This window comes from Salvelinus fontinalis, chromosome 32, assembly GCF_029448725.1.
Source record: "Salvelinus fontinalis isolate EN_2023a chromosome 32, ASM2944872v1, whole genome shotgun sequence".
NCBI classification, from domain to species: Eukaryota; Metazoa; Chordata; class Actinopteri; order Salmoniformes; family Salmonidae; genus Salvelinus; species Salvelinus fontinalis.
This window is the reverse complement of record NC_074696.1, coordinates 33,562,760-33,583,140: the sequence shown is the minus strand read 5'-3', so window position 1 is coordinate 33,583,140 and position 20,381 is coordinate 33,562,760. Positions and strand designations below refer to the sequence as shown.

At 40.8% G+C, this 20,381-nt stretch overlaps 2 protein-coding genes across 2 annotated transcripts; one reads left to right on the top strand and one right to left on the bottom strand.

The window, feature by feature from the left end:
• Positions 1 to 4,506: 4,506 nt before the first annotated feature.
• LOC129831123 (protein rapunzel-like) lies at positions 4,507 to 7,096 on the bottom strand. Its single transcript, XM_055894187.1, has 2 exons — positions 6,954 to 7,096; positions 4,507 to 5,962 (listed from the first exon to the last, which is right to left on the bottom strand). The coding sequence occupies exons 1-2, from the start codon at positions 7,060 to 7,062 to the stop codon at positions 5,244 to 5,246; spliced, it is 828 nt and encodes a 275-aa protein (XP_055750162.1). The 5' UTR covers positions 7,063 to 7,096; the 3' UTR covers positions 4,507 to 5,243.
• Positions 7,097 to 12,652: 5,556 nt separating this feature from the next.
• Positions 12,653 to 20,109, top strand: si:dkey-266f7.9 (uncharacterized protein LOC100006223 homolog). The gene is made up of 4 exons (XM_055893124.1): positions 12,653 to 12,812; positions 17,602 to 17,695; positions 18,006 to 18,576; positions 18,655 to 20,109. Exons 1-4 carry the CDS (start codon positions 12,707 to 12,709, stop codon positions 18,919 to 18,921), a joined length of 1,038 nt encoding a protein of 345 aa, XP_055749099.1. The 5' UTR covers positions 12,653 to 12,706; the 3' UTR covers positions 18,922 to 20,109.
• The last annotated feature ends 272 nt before the right edge of the window (positions 20,110 to 20,381 follow it).

Genomic DNA, 20,381 nt, shown 5'->3' with positions numbered 1-20,381 from the left:
AATTTTTTTCTGAATTAATTTTTATTGCATTCAGGCAATTCTAGTGTACATTTTTTGTCCATGTTTCCTAATATTTGTATGTTAAATAGTTAAGGTACACTTTTGCCAGTTTCAGGTTACGTATGGCAGAGGTTCCCAACCATTTTCCCCCAGGGCTCCCCTTTTCACATTTGAATGGAACAACAGCTTGATTTTGTTTAATTTGAGGATCTAGGAAAATGTTGTTTTGAAGCTGATTTCTTGCAATTCTACCTAGTTTAACAAGACTCATGATATATTTTAGGTAAGCTATTTAATGATTATGATAATAATAATATTTCCCCAAATGTTTGGTTAGTAGGGGTTAACTAGCCCCAACCTAAAAACAATGTCTATTTGCTGACACAAAAAAGCAACGTTTGGGAAAAAATCGGTATGTGGATGAAGATCATGCTTAGGCGCAGTGGGTGAAAAAGTCTCATACTTGAGTAAAAGTAAAAGTGAAAGTGAAGTAGAAAATGACTCAAGTAAAAGTGAAAGTCACCCAGTAAAATACTACTTAAGTAAAAGTATTTGGTTTTAAATATACTTAGGTATCAAAAGTAAATGTAGTTGCTAAAATATACTTAAGTCTCATAAGTAAAAGTACAAATAATTGAAAATTCCTTATATTATATATGAAAATTCCTTATACTGCACAATGTTCTTCTTGGGGTGTGACCTAGCCAGGGCTTTAAAAACAAAGCATTTTGTGTTTAGTGAGTGCGCCAGATCAGAGGCAGTAGGGATGACCAGGGATGTTCTCTTAATAAGTGTGCGAATTGGACCATTTTCTGTCCTGCTAAGCATTCAAAATGTAATGAGTTCTTTTGGGTGCCAGGGAAAATGTATGGAGTAAAAAGTACATAATTTTCTTTAGGAATGTGTTGAAGTAAAAGTCAAAAATATAAATAGTAAAGTAATGTACAGATACCCCTCAAAAACTACTTAAGTTGTACTCTAAAGTATTTTTACTTAAGTACTTTACACCACTGCTTAGGCAAATAAACTATAAAGGAAAATAAATGGCTACAGTTTACACTTTTTTAGGTATTCATGAAATGTTACTAGAAAAGGGGCATTTTTAAAAATACTGGGGTAACAGGCCCCCGAGGGAAATGGTTTTGCACATGTCACCATTAATATCCGCACTATTAGGAGATTTGATGTAAAGTCCCTCTTTTTAACTCACCTGCACCTACATTCTTTGTTGTTAGTTTTCCATACAATCCATTATATACTATTGCCCTAAATATTATTTGAATAATGCCATTCAGGTGCAAAAGGTTTTCAATAGTTGTTTATTATTAATTTAAAAAAATATTGATTATAATATAATATTGGAATGGAATAACTAATACCATTAAATAACATTGGAATATTACATTTAATAACAACAACTCATAACTTAACTAATTAATTCAGTGTAACATTCCTTCCGTGGCCTCCAACTCCTCTTAAATGCAAGTAAAACTAAATGCATACTCTTCAACCGATCGCTGCCCGCACCAGCCCGCCCGTCTAGCATCACTACTCTGGGCGTTCTGACTTAGAATATGTTGACAACTACAAATACCTAGGTGTCTGGTTAGACTGTAAACTCTCCTTCCAGACTCACATTAAGCATCTCCAATCCAAAATTAAATCTAGAATCGCCTTCCTATTTCGCAACAAAGCATCTTTCACTCATGCTGCCTAACATACCCTCATAAAACTGACTATCCTACCGATTCTTGACTTCGGCGATGTCATTTACAAAATAGCCTCCAACACTCTACTCGGCAAATTGGATGTAGTCTATCACAGTGCCATCCGTTTTGTTACCAAAGCCCCATATACTACCCACCACTGCGGCCTGTATGCTCTTGTTGGCTGGCCCTCGCTTCATATTCGTTGCCAAACCCACTGGCTCCAGGTCATCTATAAGTCTTTACTAGGTAAAGCCCCGCCTTATCTCAGCTCACTGGTCACCATAGCAGCACCCACCCGTAGCACGCGCTCCAGCAGGTATATTTCACTGGTCATCCCCAAAGCCAACTCCCTCTTTGGCCGCCTTTCCTTCCAGTTCTCTGCTGCCAATGACTGGAACGAATTGCAAAAATCACTGAAGCTGGAGTCTTATATCTCCCTCACTAACTTTGAGCACCAGCTGTCAGAGCAGCTTACCGATCATTGCACCTGTACACAGCCCATCTGTAAATAGCCCACCCAACTACCTCATTGCCATATTTATTTTCTCCTTCGCACCCCAGTATCTCTACTTGCATATTCATCTTCTGCACAACTATCACTCGTGTTAATGCTAAATTGTAATTATTTCGCCACTATGGCCTATTTATTGCCTTACCTCCCTAATCGTACTACATTTGCACACACTGTATATAGATTTTTCTATTGTGTTATTGACTGTACATTTGTTTATCCCATGTGTAACTCTGTGTTGTTTGTGTCACACTGCTTTGTTTATCTTGGCCAGGTCGCAGTTGTAAATGAGAACTTGTTCTCAACTGGCCTACCTGGTTAAATAACGGAAAAAGGACATACATAAAAAAAAAAAAACATGATGTGGCAACTCTCTTATGCTCTGCTATTGCTAATTTGTACATAGGTCAAAAACAAAGCTATCCCCAGTACATGTGGAGTACAACTCATGAGCCCACCTCCTGCACTGCTCACACCTAACCCAGTCCCCACCTGTGACTGGATAAAGGGGGAGAGATGCCAATTGAAAAGCTCTCTCAAAGATTTAGCTAGCTAACGTTAGCTATCTAGCTATATGACATAAAATGCTGTGTAAAATAGCTAAAAAGCAAAAAAATTATAATAACATGAACTGTAAACCTATCAGTCACTAGTGGAAACATTTACAACTGCAATTAAGTTATGTTCTTTTTTAAATGTATTTTACCTCAGAGGGTCTGGTAGTAAGCTTGCTAGCTAGCACTCCTACCCGCTTATGCTAACTAACTAGTTTGCTAGCATTTACTGCTAGTGAAGTTGCTAGCTAGCAAGTTAGCATAAACTAGCGCTAACTGGGCTAGTCATTGTCTAAATGAGACATTCATAACCATAAAGCGGTAACTAGCCACCAGGGGGGGTTTTCCCCCAACACACTCATCCAACATATTACTTCTTTACAAAAAATTATCTCATTTTTTTCTCTCGAAAGAAGCGGATTATTTCTTTTAAGGCTTTCCTAATTATACATTTTTAAAATATATAATAATAATAATAATTAAAATGAATACCACAAAATCGTTTTGTTGAAATATCTACAAAAGTTGTGATATGACACAGAGGACATTTTTTGTTTATCCGAGCAAAATTATATTGTATTTCTTTTAAAGTCACGACAACTATGTGATGGAAACAGGAAGTGTCGGTGTCGGTGTAAAAAAAAATGTAGATAGATATTTGTTCGTTCGATCTTTTTGTGTCAGTAAAATATATTATGCGGTGGAAACGCCTTTATGCCCAAATATTGACATGATAACCATCATATCGAAGTAAATTTAGTCACGCTATTATATGGTGTGTAGTTCTGCCACCACGACTCGGGAAACGATGCCGTTTATTAGGCTACAGATTAAATAAATGATGATGAACTTCACAGGATGGTGAAAGTGCACGTTGATGAGCTTGATGCTGCTTTCCAAAAAAATAGGCCTATCAAGGGTCTTACTCCTTTGACATGATGATCGATGTTTAGCTGCCGTTTGACAAATACAAATAATTCTCGCTTTTATCCATAATAATATCATGTAAACTAGACAAATCGTAAAGCCTATCCGCACTGTATCTGCGAGCTGTTGGCTAGAGCGCAGGTGCGAAGACCGGAGTAGGCACATTTACTATTTAATGAAGACGTTTTTGTCTCAAAACTATCATTAGAGTAGAGTTGAAAATGCGATGGAAACACATTGAACGTTTGATTTTTATTCGGTACGTGAACATTTAAGCGAATAAGTCAATTTTGTGTGTATTACGTCATCACGCATTTATTTATTTGCAACAACTCCATTTGATGGAAACACCACTGGAGGGAAAATGCGCATATTTTCTTTATGCGGATTCTAGAATATTCGCATGAAAAGCTGTCGCCAATTGGATGGAAACCTAGCTTGTGTATGCAATTACGTCCCAAGCAACGTCCGATTTATTTTACTCATCGACTTTAGAAGGTCGTAGCTTAGCTCAGTTTTTGATCGGTATTAACAATCGCAAACTGTATCTCTCAAATCAAGGAAGGTCCCTAGGTTGGGAACCCCTGATGTATGGTGTCATAGGCAACATAGCAAACTTTCCCCATGTATGGCAATTCTCTACTGTAAGACCAATATAACATGTTTAAGTCTATCCATAATATGTAGGTCTTTCCAAAATGTTTCAGGTCAGGTCAAGATAACTAATAGGGGCAGTGCTGTATAATTCTGTGTGTGAGAGAGAGAAATGGTACTAGGTTTTCAGTCATATATCTTGTACATACTGTAATATTGGTCATAATTTAGACTTCTTTATTGAAGACAGAGTATAAGAGATTACCAGACAGCCAGAGCAAGTATTGGCAGGTAGCCTAATATAAGGCAGCGGAATGAACACAAATTCAAACTAGGAACAATTACCACAACAACAGAGAGTTCAGTTAACCAAAACAAACATGCAGTTTATGTGCACAAACAAAGAAAACATATTTTGATTGCTTTTACTGTGAATTTGGTTTTCCATCTATTTATAATACACATAATATATGATTTCCTTGTTTTACTTGGTCCACTTGAATGAGTGGTTGCTGAGAAAGTGGGAACCACTTCTCTACAGTTTTAACCACAAAACTCTACTTCTAACCCACCGAAGCTTCCTTCAATCGCTGGCCCTGTCGACAATCAACCCTTAGCCCCTACCCCTTGGCACTTGTGTTGATCGGAATAAATTGGACAGGTCTAAGCAAAATATTTGGCTAAAATTCAGTTCTATCAAGGGGGTTAGAGCAGGGGTGGCCATCCCTCCTCCTGGGTAACAACTGGGTCTGCAGGCTTTTATTCCATCCCTGCTCTAACATATCTGGTTTAGCTAATTAGGCTCAAGATGAGCATGTGATTAGTAGAATCAGATGTATTAGAGCAGGGCAGGAACACCCAGGACATACTGCACACCCAGTAGCACTTCAGGACTGGGAGTAGGGGTTATTTCTGGACAGGGCCCCCACCTCTCCCCTTTCCCAAGCTTTAGGGCGGACTCCTCTCCTCCTCCTCTTTGCACTGGCTCAAAACCTCCTGCATCTTGGCTTGGATGTCCTCCACGCGCTTGGCCCACTTCTCCCGCACCTCTTCCTCGTCGTCCTCCGTCACCGCTGTGTAGGCCATGAGAGCGATCAAGCCGATGTGGAACAGGTGGCCCAGGTGAGAGCACCGGTGCTCCATAACCCTGCGGTCTCCGTCGCAGTGCTCCAGGTACACCTTCAGCAGGGACCTTCCAAACACCGACCCGGTGCCCATGACGCCTCGGTAGTACACATCCAGGCTCAGGTCACTCTTGTCCCTCACGTAGGCCCGCTCGAAGTTGGCCATGTGGCGCCGCGCTCCCTCTGGGTCCTTCCTCACCATCGTCACCATGGAGCTGAAGGCGGCATACTGGTGCTTGATGTACTCTTCATACTTGTCGAACGTCTCATTGACCTCGTCTACACGGATCTGCCGCAGGCACTGATGGTTTTTCGCCGAGATGCTCTGCAACTTGCCATGTACCACCTGGAAGTCCTTGTCCAGGGCATGCGCCTCCTCGCCCACCAGGCCTGTTCGCACCACCCCCACCAGGGAGGAGACGATGCCGAAGAGGGGGTCGATGGACGAGGCGAAGGAGGAGACCTTCTCCACACAACCCAACACCTTGACTGCTGTCTTTCTGATTTGCCCGGCCTCAGCCATCGCTGTTAGCGTCTGTGACTCTGACAGAGAGAGCGAAAAATATAATGATGAAGAGAAAGAGAAAGCAAACAGAGAAACCCAACAGTGTCAGGCTGTTGTGTGAGGGTAGTCAATGAAATGAACAGTTTCTATTTCAGTTTTTCTTGTAGATGGGGGAGATCGACCAATGTTTCAGAAGAATCTTATTACTTTTAATGCTGCTGAAAAAAATAGGCATCTTAGTTCTCAAGTTGCATTCCACACATGCATTATATCACTTTGTGTCTTTTAGCTTTATGTATCAAGCTACAGTTTTAATACTCCTGAGTAACGCCTCTCACAAAGCCTCTAGTTGTGTAGTAAGTAACAAGTCACTAACAACAATAATTACTTCTGTTTAGAAGCCAAAATTAACTGTTATATCTTATTTGAGAGAGAATTAGAGACAATGTCTTTCTAAGAGAACATATCTTTCATTATTAATCTTTTCTTTTCATATTTATGGCTGTTAGCAATCAGTTGGAATCAAGTACAGTATTTCATTCAGATACAGGGCTTCTAAATTCAAACCTCACACAGGACAACATCAATTTGGGTCACCTATGAAAGGGAGTGTATGTTGTCCTGTGTCTATACACTAACTGATTTGTGTGGCTCTGCAAAACGTATACAACCCTAGTTCATAGCTTAGCTCTTACTCATCATGCCCAAGGAAAAAAATCTGGAAGACCAGTAGGTGTGTTGCCTGGATGCTTTAAATACAATCATTGACCTCCTATTACACCGGCAAGTTATTCTAAAGAAAAACAAAATGATAAAGGCACATGCCAATGTACTGCACATCAATTCAGAGATCCATTTGAGTAAATCACATTAATTTTGATCTAACTACACTCATTTCCTGTTTCTCCAACCACAAACATGTATCATGAACCACTGATTTCCCTTTTGACTTAAATATAAAGTGTTCTTTTTCAGATAAAACCCCAAAAGATAACACAAAGCCCTTAAGGCTAAATATCTTCTGTTTACCTGAGGTCAAGCTCTTGTTATCCTTCTCTTTATACAAGCTGTCAGTATTTCCAAGCGACCATTTTCCAAGAGTCCCCCAGTCTGAGAAGCCCAGCCTACTTTCTGCCATATAAGGACAGAGGAACAAGGAAACATGACTCTTGTTTGGGCTGTGCTGATTGGATGGAGGGGGGAAATGCAGCTGGCTGCTTTGTGGCTGTAAACCAAGCAGATGCAAGGCAGGGTGTCTATTGTTTTAGGCATATCAAATGCATCCACACCTTCAGTAGCAAGAGGTTTTAATAGTGATGTGTATGTAGGGATAAGGGTAGAGGGAATCCATCAGAATATAATATATGTTTACAAATTGCATGGCAATTCTTTATTTTCTGCTCTCATAGTACGAAACCAACACACCACAACTATCTCACACACACGCAAAGAGTGAGAAAGAGAGAGAGAGCTAGAGCAGCCCCCCTGAAGGAGTTTTGGGGGGTTAGGTGCCTTACTCAAGGGCACAATGGCAGTATGTAGCATATGGGATATTAATGACAGCAACCCTCCGGCTCAGTAGCCTGCCCTATATTATGATTAGAGAGAAGATACTGTAGGTCCTAAAGTGAGCAACCCTATGAGATCACATGTTAGGAATACGTTGTAAGATTGTATTACTCACTTTACATGAAATGTATCTTATACCTGTGTAACTCTGTTATTACACTAGTAACAACATCTTATTGATGTTACATTGTATTTCAGTAATTTAATTTTAATTGTACAGAAATTAAATTAAGCCGTTTTGCACACAGTAATCAGGGACTCATTAAACGCATTTAATTACAAAAACTGCTCAACCATGGGTATGCAATTACAAAGCAATCACTAAGTTACTATGCAACAACACTGTAGTAATTACACTGTTACTACATAGGTATAAGAAAAGGTGCACTTCACCACTTTTTAACCTTATATTATTATCTCTAGCATCATACTAGTGTCTACATATGTTCTCTAGTCAAAAAGATAAGTTGATAACATAAAGATACATAATTAGCCTTATTCATAAAGGCTCATCAAAGATTACAACAATATACATGTCTGCTTGCCCCCTTCAAATTTTCTCATCTATATTGATTTGTTTTCATTGTCCAATGACAACAAACAATGGCTCCATTATTTTCTTCTTCAATTAGAGTTTTATTGATGGAAACATTGCCATTGTGATGTGAAAATAACATTTGTTAACACTTTACTTGACAACCAGCGTCATAACACGTTACGACATGGTCATAAACATGTCATAATATGTCATTATAGCTGAAATACCTCGTCATAACCTTTTGTGACATATATTGCATTATTTTATGGATGGTTATAACACCTACATAAAAGTGTCAAAACCCACAAAACCTACCACAGAAGTTATTTTTTTGCTGGTTATGACACCTACACAAGAGTGTAAAAACCCACAAAACCTCCCACACAAGGCAAAACATTCCATTACACGTTAGCCTTCTTGTCAACAGTACGAGAGTCGGATGAGAGGGATTTACTCCAGACACCCAAACAGGCCTTCATCCCAGTCTTTCGCAGGAGAAAGAGACGGAAAAGATATCGCGGAAAGAGATTGGGATGCCTTGTGAGGATCTGCCGACTTGTGGCTAATCTGCCCTTTCCATCCATACTACTGGCCAACGCTCAATTGCTGGAAAATAAATAAAATAAATAAAAGCACGTACATCCTACTAACGGGACATTAAAAACTGTAATATCTTGTGTTTCACCGAGTCGTGGCTGAACGACGACATGATTAACATACAGCTGGCGGTTTACACACTGCATCGGCAGGATAGAACAGCAGCCTCTGGTAAGACAAGGGGTGGCGGTCTATGTATATTTGTAAACAACAGCTGGTGCACGATATCTAAGGAATTCTCAAGGTTTTGCTCGCATGAGTTTGTGTATCTCATGATAAGCTGTAGACCACACTATCTACCTAGAGAGTTTTCATCTGTATTTCTCGTAGCTGTCTACATACCACCACAGACTGATGCTGGCACTAAGACCACACTAAATGAGCTGTATTCCTCCATAAGCAACCAGGAAAACGCTCACCCAGATGCGGCACTCCTAGTGACCCGGAGACTTTAATGCAGGGAAATCTGTTTTACCTCATTTCTATGTTAATCGTGCAACCAGAGGGAAAAAAACTCTAGACCACTTTTACTCCACACACAGAGAAGCGTACAAAACTCTCCCTCCATATGGCAAATCTGACCATAATTCTGTCCTCCTGATTCCTGCTTACAAGCAAAAATTTAAGCAGGAAGCACCAGTGACTCGGTCAATAAAAAAGTGGTCAGATGAAGCAGATGCTAAGTTACAGGACTGTTTTGATAGCACAGACTGGAATATTTTCCGTGACTCTTCCGATGGCATTGAGGAGTACACAACATCAGTCACTGGCTTTATCAATAAGTGCATCAAGGACGTCGTCCCCACAGTGACTGTACGTACATACCACAACCAGAAACCATGGATTACAGGCAACATTCGCACTGAGCAAATGGGTAGAGCTGCCACTCAAGGAGTGGGACTCTAACCTGGAAGCTTATAAGAAATCCCGCTATGCCTCCGACAAACTATCAAACAGGCAAAGCGTCAATACAGGACTAAGATCGAATCGTACTACACCGCCTGCGATGCTCGTCGGATGTGGCAGGGCTTGCAAACTACTACAGACTACAAAGGGAAGCACAGCCGAGAGCTGCCCAGTGACATGAGCCTACCAGACGAGCTAAATTACTTCTATGCTCGCTTCGAGGCAAGTAACACTGAAACATGCATGAGAGCACCAGCTGTTCCGGACGACTGTGTGATCACGCTCTCTGCAGCCGATGTGAGTAAGACCTTTAAACAGGTCAACATTCACAAGGCCGCAGGGCCAGACGGATTACCAGGATCTGTACTCCGAGTATGCGCTGACCAACTGGCAAGTGTCTTCACTGACATTTGGGCGGCAGGTAGTCTAGTGGTTAGAGCATTGGGCCAGTAACCGAAAGCTGACAAGGTAAAAATCTGTCGTTATGAACAAGGCAGTTAGCCCACTGTCCCCCGGTAGGTCGTCATTGTAAATAGAATTTGTTCTTAAATGACTTGCCTAGTTAAGTAAAGGTTAAATACATTTTTTTTTTAAAGTAATTTTTAACCTCTCCCTGTCTGAGTCTGTAATACCAACATGTTTCAAGCAGACCACCATAGTCCCTGTGCCCAAGAACCATAAGGTAACCTGCCCAAATGACTACCGAAAGGTTGGTAATGGCTCACATCAACACCATTATCCCAGAAACCCTAGATCCACTCCAATTTGCAAACTGCCCCAACAGATCCACAGATGATGCAATCTTTATTGCACTCCACACTGCCCTATCACACCTGAACAAAAGGAACACCTATGTGAAAATGCTATTCATTGACTATAGCTCAGTGTTCAACACCATAGTGCCCTCAAAGCTCATCACTAAGCTAAGGACCCTGGGACTACACACCCCCCTCTGCAACTAGATCCTGGACTTCCTCACGGGCCACCCCCAGGTGGTAAGGGTAGGTAACAACACATCCGCCATGCTGATCCTCAACACGGGGGCCCCTCAGGGGTGCGTGCTCAGCACTTATGACTGCACGGTCTGCCAAGACTCCAACACCATCATTAAGTTTTGCCAATGACACAACAGTGGTAGGCCTGATCACCAACAACAACGAGACAGCATATAGGGAGGAGGGCAGAGACCTGGCTGTGTGGTGCCAGGACAACAACCTCTCCCTCAACGTGTTCAAGACAAAGGAGATGATTGTGGACCACAGGAAAAGGAGTACCGAGCGCACCCCCATTCTCATCAACGGGGCTGTAGTGGAGCAGGTTGAGAGCTTCAAGTTCCTTGGTGTGCACATCACCAAAACCTAACATGGTCCAAGCACACCATGACAGTCATGAAGATGGCGCAACAAAGCCTATTCCCCCTCAGGAGACTGAAAAGATTTGGCATGGGTCCTCAGATTCTCAAAAGGTTCTACAGTTGCACCATCGAGAGCATCCTGACTGGTTGCATCACTGCCTGGTATAGCAACTACTCGGCAAGAAGCTACAGAGGGTAGTGTGTATGGTCCAGTACATCACTGGGACCAAGCTTCCTGCCATCCAGGACCTCTATGCCAGGTGGTGTCAGAGGAAGGCCCTAAAAATTGTCAAAGACTCCAGCCACCCTAGTCATAGATTGTTCTCTCTGCTTCCGCACGGCTAGCGGTACCGAAGCGCCAAGTCTAGATCCAAGAGGCTTCTAAACAGCTTCTTGCCCCAAGCCATAAGACTACTGAACATCTAATCAAATGGCTACCCAGACTACTTGCATTGCCCCCTCTTTTACGCTGCTGCTACTCTCTGTTATTATCTATGCATAAGTCAGTTAAATAACTCTACCCACATGTATATATTACTTCAATTACCTCAAGTTTTTCAGGTATTTGTCTTAAAAATGCGTTGTTGGTTAAGGGCTTGTAAGTAAGCATTTCACTGTAAGGTCTGCTTGTATTCGGCGCATGTGACAAATACTATTTTATTTTCTGAACACTATGTTTATGTTATATAACATTTTGTGAGATTAACCATATTTAATTATTATTGTAATTGTGCACACATTTATGTGAGACATGCACCTACCCCAATGCTCTGTTTCTGGTGAATGGGATGAATGCAAGAACAGATTTCAGGAGCAGGGCAAGACACCCTCTTTTTGACTAATGACTGACATAAGGGCATGTACATGATAGGCCTATCTGGCTTATATGATTATGATGGTCCTAATGTTTCTTGACAGTGTCATAAAGTGCATTTTCTTAGTCCAAGTAAAGTAACACAGGTTGGTTATAATTTATGACAGTGTTATAAAGTGTATTTTCTACAAGTTATTTAATGATGAAAAAAACATAACTGTGGAGAATTAATTATAACATCAACAACGGACTTAAGAAACAAACTTTTAAACGAAAGAAAATTTCTTGGTAGGGAAAAAACACGTTTCAATAAATGTGGGTTTGACACTCTTATGGAGGTGTCATAACCAATCATAAAATAACGCAATATATGTCACAACAGATATAAATATGGGTCATGACAGTGTTATGACCATATTGTGACAGGTTATGACAAGTTACGACAGCTGCTATGACATATTATGACATGGTTATGACCGTGTCATAACGTGTTATGACGCTGTGCATCAAGTAAAGTGTTACCAAAAAGTTAATATTCACTTTATATATTTCTATTTGGCACTAAGGCACAATTAATATCACACAAGCACAGCAAACATACGAAGATGTGACAAGACAGTGAACGATAAACATGAGTTTGCTAAACTTACTACCAAAAGATAGCTGGAATTACAGGTTATTGTGTATTGAATTTTAAACCATTGTTTATGGTTACGCAGTTGCCTGGGTGGTTATGAATTCTGTGTGTGTGTGTGTGTGTGTGTGTGTGTGTGTGTGTGTGTGTGTGTGTGTGTGTGTGTGTGTGTGTGTGTGTGTGTGTGTGTGTGTGTGTGTGTGTGTGTGTGCGTGTGTGTGTGTGTGTGTGTGTGTGTGAGCACGCCGAACAGTCAGTTTGAAACAACAGTGGCGTGATCGGTCAAGTGAGCGAGCGCCCCCCTCTCACACACTGATGTTGAACCCACATAGCTTTCCTAGGATCTGCTACATCAACATCCCCCATCAACATGCCCCCTTACTCGTTCACTCAGTCCGTCTCTGTCTCTCTCTTGCTCGCTGTCCTCCTTTGGCTGCAGGGTTGTCAGGCCGAAGACTCCCGCCTTTTGGGTTCAGGTAACAAGGGCATTGATACTGTGGTCGCTAGAATAGAGGAACTCATGTTTGGATCTGGGCTTAGAAAGGTTTAGCCTGCCATAGAAATTCCTTGTGGGGTGAACTGGGTTCACATCGAATTCATTCATTGCCTGTACTTTGCCCGTATCGCTGCCAACTTTTTCATGGGCTTGCTTGCTTTTATTACGCCTACTGTACATCTGTGCTATTTTTTAGCCACATGCAATTGCATCCTAGGTTTATATTATCTTTAAGTCTGGTTTAGAGGTTAACCATATTTTTGAAAAGGAGGATATATTAATTTACGGATCATCTAGGAAATTGCTCTGCGGTCAACTCTGACAAAGCAAGTAATAACTGAAAATAAACTACTGTAGGTTAAAACAAATCTATAAGCACTTGTATTGAAATAGGTAACAAGTTACAAATAATTTAAACTAGCACAGTCAGCATAACAAATAAAGTTGTTATGTTTCTATTTATGTAACTTACATTTGACAAGAGTTAGATAATCAAAAGTGTGATCTTTATCTTTTACAGAACCTTTACCTTTTGTAGTGGGAAAACTACTCTAGGTTTCACCTGTGTCCACAAGTGCATACTGTGGACACAGTATGCACTTCAGAAATATATTCACACCCTTTTCATTTTTCCACATTTTGTTGTGTTACAGCCTGAATTTAAAATGGATTACATTTAGGTGTTGTGTTACTGATCTAAACCCAATACCATATAATGTCAAAGTGAAATTTTGTTTGTAGAACATATTTAAAATTATTATAATAATTTTTTTAAGCTGAAATGTCTTGAGTCAGTACGTATTCAACCCGTTTGTTATGGCAAGCTTAAATAAGTTCAGGAGTAAAAATGTGCTTAACAAATCGCATAATAAGTTGCATGGACTCATTCTGTGTTCAATAGTAGTGGTTAACATGATTTTTGAATGACTACCCCATCTCTGTACTCCACACATGTAATTATATGCAAGGTCCCTCAATTGAGTAGTGAATTTCATGTTCAGATCCAACTACAAAGACCAGGAAGGCTTTTCAATGCCTTGCAAAGAAGGGCACCAATTGGTAGATGGGTAAACAAAATATAAAATAAGCACATATTGAATATCCGTTTGAGCATGGTGAAGCAATTAATTGGGCTTTGGATGGTGTACCAATACACCCAGTCACTGCAAAGATTCAGGCATGCTTCTTAACCCAGTTTCCGGAGAGATTTCATGGGATTTCATCATGAGGCCAATTGTCATTTTAAAACAGCTAGAGTTTGAGAAAACCGGGGATGGATCAACAACATATTTACTCCACAATATTAACCTAAATGGCAGAGTGAAAAGAAGGAAGCCTGTAAAGAATTTTAAAAATTGCAAAACATGCATCCTGTTTAGTAATACTGGAAAGAAATTTGCTAAGAAATTAAGTTTTTGTCCTGAATACAAAACGCTACATTTGGGGCAAATACAACACATCACCGAGTACCACTTTCATATTTTAAATGTCACGTTCCTGACCTGTTTTCTGTTGTTTTGTATGTGTTTAGTTGGTCAGGACGTGAGCTGGGTGGGAATTCTATGTTGTGTGTCTAGTTTGTCTGTTTCTATGTCAGCCTAGTGTGGGTTCTCAATCAGAGACAGATGGAAGTCGTTGTCTCTGATTGAGACTCATATATAGGAGGCTTGTTTTGTGTTGGGATTTTGTGGGTGTTTGTTACCTGTCTCTGTGTTTGTGTTCTGCACCAGATAGGTCTGTATCGGTTTTGCACATTTGTTATTTTGTATGTTGTTTGTAGTGTTTCACTTGTTCTTGTATTAAACATGTTGAACACTAGCCGCGCTGCACGTTGGTCCTCTCCTTCACCTATGGAAGAAAGCCGTTACATTAAAGTGTTGTGGTGGCTGCATCATGTTATGGGTATGCTTATCATCAGCATGGACTAGTTGTTTGGGGGGATAAAACAAAACGGAATAAATGTAGGTAGGCTCGGGTCACTGAGCAGCTCTCGGCTGTGCTTCCCTTTGTAGTCTGTAGTAGCACAAGCAAAATCCTAGAGGAAAACCTAGTACAGTCTGCTTTCCAACCTTTCAGAAGGACAATAACCTAAAACACAAGGCCAAATCTACACTGATGTACCAAATTGTTAGATACTACTGCACTGTTGGAGCTAGGAACACAAGCATTTAGCTACACCCACAATAACACCTGCTAAATATGTGTATGTGACCAATAAAATTTGATTTGATGTTGCTTACCAAGACGACATTGAATGTTTCTGAGTGGCCGAGTTACAGTTTTGACTTAAATTGGCTTGAAAATCTTTGGAAAGACTTGAAAATGGCTGTCTAGCAATGATCAACAATCAACTTGAAGAATTTAAAAAAGAATAATGTGCAAATGTTGTACAATCAAAGTGTGCAAAGCTCTTAGAGACTTACCCAAAATGACTCACAACTGTAATCGCCAAAGGTACTTCTACAAAGTATTGACACAGGGATGTGAATATGTAAATTAGATATTTCTGTATTCCATTTACAATAGATTTGCAAAAATTTCTAAAAACATGTTTTCACTTTGTCATTATGGGGTATAGTGTGTAGATGGGTGAGAGAAAAAATAATTTAATCAATTTTGAATTCAGGCTGTAACACAACAAAATGTGGAATACGTCAAGGGGTATGAATACTTTCTGAAGGCACTGTAGATCCAATTGAGATAACCACCTGATCTCCTCCCATTTGCGCCTCTTAAGAAAAAAAAAGAGCAACAGGCTGACAATAAGTTGCTTGTGTTTTGTTAACATTTTATTCTAACTTTCATGAATAAGCATTCATAAACCCCTTAATAGTTGACATGCTATTGATACAATTTCTTTAAGAAATAATGGCATTGTTTTAACTTTAACAGAATGCTTAAATCAATTCAATCCCTTCCTCAGTAGATGGAATAACTTACCAGTTGCTTTAACCAGGAGAATATCTATTGTCAAGTGAGTCTACTGCCACGGCTGAATTTATGTAGTTCAATGGTTCCCATTGCTCCCCCTTCTGGCTATTGGGACAATCTACATAGTGTGGTATCTAAATGTATATGGAAAGGTAAGCAATCCTGGCTACAATTAACAAACTGACAAGGGAAAGACGTACCCAACTTTAAATTGTATTTATAACTTTAAATTGTATTTCCAGGCACTAGCATTTTGTCCCATCCTAAATTGGTTTAGACATGATTCTACGCCCCCTGGCTGAGTATAGAGAGACATATGGTGTCTCCTAGCTCCTATCATTACGCACACCTGGTCCCTATTCCCATTTGATTAGTAATTGTATAAGTGTGCCCTTTGTTCACCATTGTCCTGTCGATTATTGTTCCAATGTCTGTTGGTCGTGTGAGTACCTGTGTTGTGTTGTTTTGGCTTTCGTGTAATGTGCAGATGATTACGGGTATCGTCCAGTGTGATAATCATTGTCTATTTATTCGAGGTACTCCTCGCTCTTTTGTTTGGGTTTCAACCCTATGTTTTGTAAACGTGTTTGTTTGGTCTTCGTCCCCGTGCCATTAGATGGCACGCTGTAATTTGGGTCAATAAAAATCCCTATTACCCATTCCTGTGCATGTCTCCCGATCCTTTATACCGCCGTGACATTAAACTACGCTTTGTTCCTATTATTGCTCACACAATCTCTATCTGGCGCAAAATTGAAAACAAAGGAACTGGGAATCAAAATGGCATGCCCATACTCCAATATTACACAATAATGACTTATGCATCCCCCCAATGGTCCAAATGTGGAATCTGTTCCCTTGCCAGTATCATGGACAGTAATGGTTTGACAAGATTCACAGATTTGAAGGATCCATAGACATTACCAAGTAACTCATTTTCTCAATATTTATAACTTAGGGCAGCTATGCTGGCCTATGGAGTCTTTTGGGGAAACCCAACTACCGAACCATCCAATGATGGTATTTATAAATGAATGATCTGGGCTCCCGAAAGGACTGATCTCTATAAACAACTTTGGGAAAGCTCATATTCTGAACTAGCCATTCAAAAAGTATGGTCCACAGATATAATTGAATCTGAACAACCCTAATATGGAAAAATATGACCTTGGTATCTGTATTTATCTGTATTTAACACCAAGGAAATGTTTTACGATGAAATTGGCCCCAACTGTTCACTGTGTCCCCTGAATCAGGTAGGCACCTTCCTTCATATGATGTGGGAGGGCCCTGCAGTTAATTGCTTCTGGGGCAAAGTGAAAGTTACAAAATAAATGTTTTAATGCATCATTGTAAATATTCAATACTTTGCATCTATTATGTTACTTAATAATGAGAGCGCAAAAAAAATATGTTGGCTCTTAGATGGCAATCACCTCACTCTCTCCCAGTTCACCAGTGGATACCGTTACTATTAGAACTCATAACATTAGAATTATCGACAGCGAGAATGAATGGTGCTGCTAGTCAAGGAATAATTGAGGCCTGGACAAATATACCTAATTCTGTAAATAATGATGTCAATTATCTTTTCCTGTTTATACTGAATTTATTATTACTTAAAACTCTATGTATTTCTTGCTTGCGTTTTTGTTTTGTGTGGCAGCCCACGGGTACATTTGATATAAACTGATTATAATGGAATTGGATATTGTACCTGTAACCCCCCAAACCAAAAATGTCCGAAAAAATCCTGTATTGCTGCTATTCTAAAACTAAAGCACCAAACAATTTCCCTGAGATTCATCTGTGCTTCCTTTTCTTGCCCCCAAACTCAGTCCCCATTAATATACCTGAAGAATCAGACATGGCAAGCACCAAAGGAGTCCCCAGGATGGGGAAGATGCTTATCGAGCTGATGACCCTGCTGGGGTGAGTATCTTATTTCAAAGGTAGTCAGGGGTTGTGTCTCAATAGTCTTGAATAGTTTAAGGAGACTCACAGTCTTCTTTCCTTCATTAGCACTAATCTGAATGACTGGAGAGGACAGAACAATATAGAAGAGGCCAATCTAAGACTTATGTAGTTATGAAGCAAAGGAGATAAGGAGAGGACGTCATTCAGGAGAATTTAGACACAACTCTAGAGAAGTAGTGTAAGAGTGGTGTGAGAGTCAGTTATGAGTAATATAATTAGCTAACTTTGGGATTAGGTATTGACCTTTGATGTAATTACCCACCAGGGCTGTTGGCTTGAGCAACAGCGCCATCCAGAGGCCTGACTATGACGACACTCCGGCCCCCGAGTTCCTCAACCCCTCCTGGATGGCGGACCTCCCGGACAGCCGCCCGCTGTCCGAGGTCACCATGCCTGGCACCCACAACACCATGGCCATCTACGGCGGCGCCTTGGCTGAGTGCCAGTCCTGGAGCCTGGCGTCGCAGTTGCGTGCCGGTGTGCGCTTCCTGGACGTTCGTGTGCGCCATGTGCGTGGCAACCTCACCATCCACCACGGCGTGTCCTACCAGCGGGCGCACTTCGGTGACGTGCTGGAGGGCGTGGCTGACTTCCTACGTGAGTACCCCAGCGAGACGGTGCTGATGCGGCTCAAGGAGGAGTTCAGTGAGACCTATGACATCTACGGGGCGGTGGTCAGCTACATCCACCTCTACGCCGACTGGGACCTGCTGTGGCACAGTCGGCTCATGCCAACTGTGGGACAGGCCAGAGGGAAGCTCATTGTCCTCCAGGACTTTGGCGGACCTGACCTCGGCATGCGCTACGGCTCCCTGGAGATTGCAGACGACTGGAAGGTAAGGAGAAGGTCATTTTGAAAATTAAATTGTGGCTAAACATTTGTATTGAGTCTCATATGCTTGTTGTCTCCCCAGGTCCCCACCCTCCTGCATGTGGCTGAGAAATGGCAAAGTGTGCACGAACACCTGGAGGCTGCCCCTGTGGGCAACAAAGCCTATATCTTCCTCACCTATGGCAGCGGAGCGGGCATCTTTGCCTACCCCAACGCCATCGCCCAGCGAATCAATGCCCGCCTGTACGACTACCTGATGGCACTGATAGGGCAGAACAGGCGCTTCGGAATCATCACCATGGACTTCCCCGCCGCTCCCCTCCTTCAAATGATCATCAACTTCAACTGAGAGAGAGGTCCCTCATCTACTAAGCCTGCTACCATACAATCAACATAGATACCCTCAAATTAAAATAGTTGGGACACTACATGAGGATTGGGAGTCCATTTTGCTCATTGTATGCTTATTTTCACTATGCCTTGCCACTTAATTAAGCAGTTGTTTATTGGTGAGGTTTGTCATCTCTCTTGACTTTCCAACAAGCGGGCAAAACTGTTTGCAATGATGTCAGACTGATATATTTTCTGACGTCATGGTCAGGTTGTGTACTAACTGTAAAAGGAATTAAGACAGTCAGACGTAAGACATCATAAACTGGTTATCATCTGGTCTCCAAAACCAGATACAACCAGAAAATGACGTTAAGATGTCCAATACAAAGTTTGACCGCTGGCCAGGTGATCATGGACGAGTCGCAATTCTAATTTGTGTAGCACCTCATCAAGAAAAAAACTATAGGAGTTGACTATCACTATTTAAAAGGGCTAGTTCACTCCAAAATCAAAGTTTGGCAGATATGTTTGGATGTCAAAAGTTGCCTAATGTCGAGATTAATCTATGTCCCACACCATCCGTTGTGTAAATCCAGCTACAGCCCTAGTATGCCTATGGTGCCCATCATTCTCATTCATATTGGGATTGATGCATATAGCTGGACCTTCACAACAGTAGATCTAAAAATGTCTGAAAAACTTTAATTCTGGAGTGAACATTTACTTTAAGTGTTAATGCTCAAAGAAAACTGACACATTTGGGAAGAATGCCACATCACAAAACATGAACACAAAACGGAAAACAGTTAGGACATCTTTGAGTTATTGATTTCAATCCTTACATGTGGTATTGTTTAATATCTGTTGGACAGTGATGTCATTAAGATATTAACCCCTTTCAAACCCAGCAGTGTTTCAGTCACAACAATGGCTGTATGATTGGACAGGCTATTCAAAATTGTCAATAGAAATAAATTGCTTTAATCCACATAAAATGTATGCTTTGTTTGCGAATGGACTTGAATTTACTGAATGTGAAGATTTTGAAAGAAAACAGCTGTAGAAATAATTGAACTGTGTTCAGGCAGGTGTGATGACAGCAACTTTCACACAATGAAACCATGGCTTTTATCGTTAAGAATAAGTAAATAAATATCATCCCTAGTTTGACCAAAAACTGTACTATGTAGAGGTACCATGACCTGTGTCCCAAGCAGGTGCGATGCTAGTATTTTTCCCACAATGAAACCTTTGATTTTATCGTTATGAATCAGTAAATAAATGACAAACCTAGTTTGACCTACAACATTACTATGCACAATATACACTGCTCAAAAAAATAAAGGGAACACTTAAACAACACAATGTAACTCCAAGTCAATCACACTTCTGTGAAATCAAACTGTCCACTTAGGAAGCAACACTGATTGACAATAAATTTCACATGCTGTTGTGCAAATGGAATATACAAAAGGT